The sequence below is a fragment of the Merops nubicus genome, unplaced genomic scaffold, assembly GCF_000691845.1.
Source record: "Merops nubicus isolate BGI_N331 unplaced genomic scaffold, ASM69184v1 scaffold40209, whole genome shotgun sequence".
Classification (NCBI taxonomy): Eukaryota; Metazoa; Chordata; class Aves; order Coraciiformes; family Meropidae; genus Merops; species Merops nubicus.
The window spans coordinates 1,418-5,365 of record NW_008630979.1 but is presented as its reverse complement, the minus strand read 5'-3'; the positions used below and the strand labels follow the sequence as shown (position 1 = coordinate 5,365).

The 3,948-nt window shown below is 63.2% G+C and overlaps 1 protein-coding gene across 1 annotated transcript in view; it reads left to right on the top strand.

The window, feature by feature from the left end:
• The window catches only part of ACY1 (aminoacylase 1), a 4,193-nt gene extending 719 nt beyond the window's left edge, over positions 1 to 3,474 (top strand). The window contains exons 2-14 of the mRNA XM_008947456.1: positions 27 to 91; positions 654 to 758; positions 876 to 970; positions 1,161 to 1,237; positions 1,505 to 1,594; positions 1,841 to 1,897; positions 2,007 to 2,080; positions 2,184 to 2,233; positions 2,428 to 2,572; positions 2,656 to 2,724; positions 2,819 to 2,898; positions 3,107 to 3,167; positions 3,310 to 3,474. Coding sequence (XP_008945704.1) covers positions 27 to 91; positions 654 to 758; positions 876 to 970; positions 1,161 to 1,237; positions 1,505 to 1,594; positions 1,841 to 1,897; positions 2,007 to 2,080; positions 2,184 to 2,233; positions 2,428 to 2,572; positions 2,656 to 2,724; positions 2,819 to 2,898; positions 3,107 to 3,167; positions 3,310 to 3,474 — 1,133 coding nt within the window. The remainder of the gene's footprint in view (positions 1 to 26; positions 92 to 653; positions 759 to 875; positions 971 to 1,160; positions 1,238 to 1,504; positions 1,595 to 1,840; positions 1,898 to 2,006; positions 2,081 to 2,183; positions 2,234 to 2,427; positions 2,573 to 2,655; positions 2,725 to 2,818; positions 2,899 to 3,106; positions 3,168 to 3,309) is intronic.
• Positions 3,475 to 3,948: the final 474 nt, after the last annotated feature.

The following is a 3,948-nucleotide window of genomic DNA, read 5'->3' as shown; positions in this document are numbered from 1 at the left end:
CTCATGGCTTTCCTGCTCTTCCCCAGATGCAGCCATCCAGTTTCTGGAGCGTGTTGGGACTGACCTGGGCTTGGCCTGCCAGAAAGTGGAGGTGAGCATGGTAAAGAGCAGCCCTCCTTCTGTCCGTCCATCCGTCCATCCATCCCTCCCTCCCCAGGTCCTTAGTGACCAGGCTGTTGCCCTGCCCACCGAGCCGGAGCTGGGCAGGAGTGGATCCCCTCTGCTAGTAATCCTCTGCTGACCTGAGCCCTTCCTTAAGCATGTATTCTGTCTGGTCCCTGCTGACCTTTGCAGCTGCCTGTGCTATGAATAGCTGGGGACCTGGCAGGGTCACGTTGGCTAGAGATGTCCCTCCTGCTGGGCACTGGCTGTGCCAGGGGACTCCTGGGCACCGGGAGAAGGTGCTGGGCTTGTATCCTCTCCTCCATCTGAGCTGCAGCCAGGTCTTGCACCAGCTCCCAGGGTCCACCTGGTTCTGGGGAGTACAGGCATGCCTGCTCCTGCTGCCTGCCCTCTCCCAGAGCAGAAAGAGATGTCCTGCTGGGTGGCATCAACAAACTTTTCCCTGGCTGATGCTTTTTGGCTCCAGATGCTGGTCCCAGCCCCTCTGCCTCCAGCTGGGACCCTGGTGACGTCCTGCCCTCACCCCACAGGTGTGCCAGGGACGTGTGGTGCTGATCCTGACCTGGCAAGGCACGAACCCCCGCCTGCGCTCCGTCCTCCTCAACTCCCACACTGACGTCGTGCCCGTCTTCGAGGTGCTGGGGCAGGGCAAGGGGTGGGATGGGCACAGAGGGGAGGGCCGGGGGTGGCAGGCCAAGGGAAGCTGGTGCCCACCCTGCCCCTCTGCCATCCCAGCCACTGTTCCCTGGCAGGAGCACTGGACCTACCCACCCTTCGAGGCTGTCAAGGACTCGCAAGGCAACATCTATGCCCGGGGTACCCAGGACATGAAGTGTGTCTCCATCCAGTGAGTGGAGGGCTCTGCACCCACTGGGTGGGCATGGTGACGGGGATCCCTCTGAGTGATGCAGGACAGGATGCCACCGTTACCAGGGTCCCAGGGGCTGAGGGTACCACCACTTGACCCTCCCTGGAGTGGCTCAGAGCACACCAGCCTCTCTCCTCTGTGATGCCTGGGGAACACCTTCCCCCCACAGGTACCTCGAGGCCATACGGAGGCTAAAGGCAGAAGGAAAGTGTTTTGCCCGAACCATCCACCTCACGTTTGTGCCTGGTGAGTCCCCGGGGTGTTTCCTCTCTTGGGGACAGGAGGGACTGGCAGCTGAGTGACGCTCTGGAGTTCCCCGTGATGTAGCAGCTGGGCAGCCCTCTGCCAGCCTCTCCAGATTTTGAGCTACCCTGGCTCAAGGCTGGAGGGTTTTCTGTGTCTGAGGACACTGGGTGCACTGGTGGCACCCAGGCTAGTGTGGAAGGGGGGCCAGGGGGTGGTGAGCCAGGGGTTGCCCTGGTTCCTTCCTCCATGCCAGGCTCTTCCCTGCAGATGAGGAGGTGGGCGGACACAAGGGCATGGAGATATTTGTGCAGCGCCCCGAGTTCAGAGCGCTCAACGTGGGCTTTGCCCTGGATGAGGGTGAGTGGTGGCAGGGTGATCGTGGGGACGTGTCTCCTCTTGGCACGCACCCTTCTGCCTGTTGGCATCACCCCCCAGGCACCAGCACTGGGCAGAGCTTCCAGGGACCCCCTCTGGGGGCTCCTTCCTCTGAGCAGTGACCCACACGGTGCCAGCCTGGAGGGGATGTGCTGCCAGGGCAGAGCAGAGTGGGGCATGTCATGGCAGCCCCATACACTGCTGACCCCCCATCTCTGCCCACTGTAGGCCTGGCCAGCCCGTCTGACACCTTCAGTGTCTTCTACGGCGAGAAGAGCCCATGGTGTGAGTAACTGTGTGCCCACCGCCCCATCCTGAGCTCTGCCAGGCATGGGGCCACTGGTGCCACCCTGGGCTTTCTCCTCAATCCCTCCTGCTCCCCCCACTGCTGCAGGGATAAAGGTGAAGTGTGTGGGTAGCCCGGGGCATGGGTCCCGCTTCATCAGCAACACGGCAGCCGAGAAGATAGTAAGAGGGGAGGAGGGGGCACACCCTGCGCCCCTCCCCTGCCCTGCGGCTGCTGGGCGCCTGCCCGCAGGGCTGGTCCTCACCCGCGCCCTTCCCTCCCCAGCACAAAGTCATCACCTCCTTCCTGGCCTTCAGGGAGAGCGAGAAGCAGAGGTAGGAGATGGGTGACAGGATGGCTGTGGCTTCAGGTCGGTCCATGGAGGGGGTCCTGGGGATCCCGAGGAGGCTCTGCTCTGGTGCCGCCACCCTGTGCCTCAGTTTCCCTGCCTGGGGGTGGTGGTGGGGTGGGGGATCGCTTCCCCTCTTCCCCAGCTGGTGGAAGGTGACTTTCCCTTGTGCCCCCCGAGGCTCAAGTCCGACGCAAGCCTGACCCTAGGGGATGTCACCTCGCTCAACCTGACCATGCTGGAGGGTGGCGTCTCCTTCAACGTGGTGCCCTCTGAGATGGTGGCTGGCTTCGACATCCGCATACCACCCACCGTGGACCTGAAGGTGGGCACCGTTCCAGCCCCACGCAGGAGGGGAGTGGGTTATGGGGTGCCCTGCTCACACCCTTCCTCTGGTCTCCACTGCAGGCCTTTGAGGAGCAGGTGGCCGCGTGGTGCCGTGGTGCCGGGGATGGTGTCACCTATGAGTTCCATCAGGTGAGGGGGCTTGGCCACCTGGGTGCATCTCACCAGTCTATTCCCCGCCCTGTGCCCACCATACTGCCCCTCATCTGCCCTCTCCCTCCCCCAGAAATGCATGGACCAACACATCACCTCCACCGACGAGTCAGACCCATGGTGGAAAGCCTTCAGTGGGGTCTGCAGGGACATGTAGGTAGTGTCCCCAGGAAGGGGACATCCTCTGGTGGGAGCTGGGGGATGCCTGGGGTCTCTGGGGTCATGCCCTGGAAAGGGAAGGGACTGAGTGTCCTGCAGGGCTGAGGGACCTTCGTGGCATGGTCTCTTTGCGCACAGGGTGGCAGGGGGGTGGGGACCTGGCTGCCCTGCGCCCCTGCTGATGCAGAATCTTGCTTGTTAGGAAGCTGCAGCTCAAACTTGAGATCTTCCCAGCTGCCACTGACAGCCGCTACATCCGAGCAGTGAGTGTGGTGCCAGCCTGCCCGTGGGTGCCCCCCCAGCAGGGTGAAACCTGCAGCTCCAAGCAGGAGCCGTGCCTGGGCAGAGGGGGGCACGCGGTGCCCATCCCAGCCCCGGCCTCACCCTGTATCCCCCCCTTCCCAGGCAGGACACCCTGCTATTGGCTTCTCACCCATGAACTGCACCCCGGTGCTGCTTCATGACCACAATGAGTTCCTCAATGAGCAAGTCTTCCTGCGGGGCATCGATATCTATGCCCGCCTCCTGCCGGCCCTGGCATCGGTGCCCCCGCTGCCTGCCGAGGGCTGAGCGCTCTCGCGAGGGCTGGGATGTGGGGGTGCCAAGCAGTGGGGTGCAGGGCTTTAAAAAGTGGGCAGAGGGTGGGCACAGCAAATGCCTGCCAGTGTGCCAGGGACCCAGCTGGCACCATGCCATGTTGGCTGTGCTCAGGGCTGGACCAATGGTGATACCTGTGTCCTGGCTTTACCCTCAAAATCTGGGTCCAGGCCACTGCCCTGATGGTCATGTCCCCCTTGCCTGGTTGACAGCAGAGCCTCGTGCCTGGGTGTCTCCTGCCTTTCCTGGTGTCAGTGGTGCCTCCCTGCATGCCCATGCCACTTCCGGCGGCACTGGCCGTGGGGTAAAGGGCTGGCCAGTGCCCCACTCTGCCTGCACCTCGTCCTGCCTCCCTGCCTGCTTGCTGGGGGAGCTGGGGCCAGTGCCCCCGTCCTCCCCTGCAAATCAATAAATCTTGGTAAGCAAGGCCAGGAGCTGGGGGTCTGT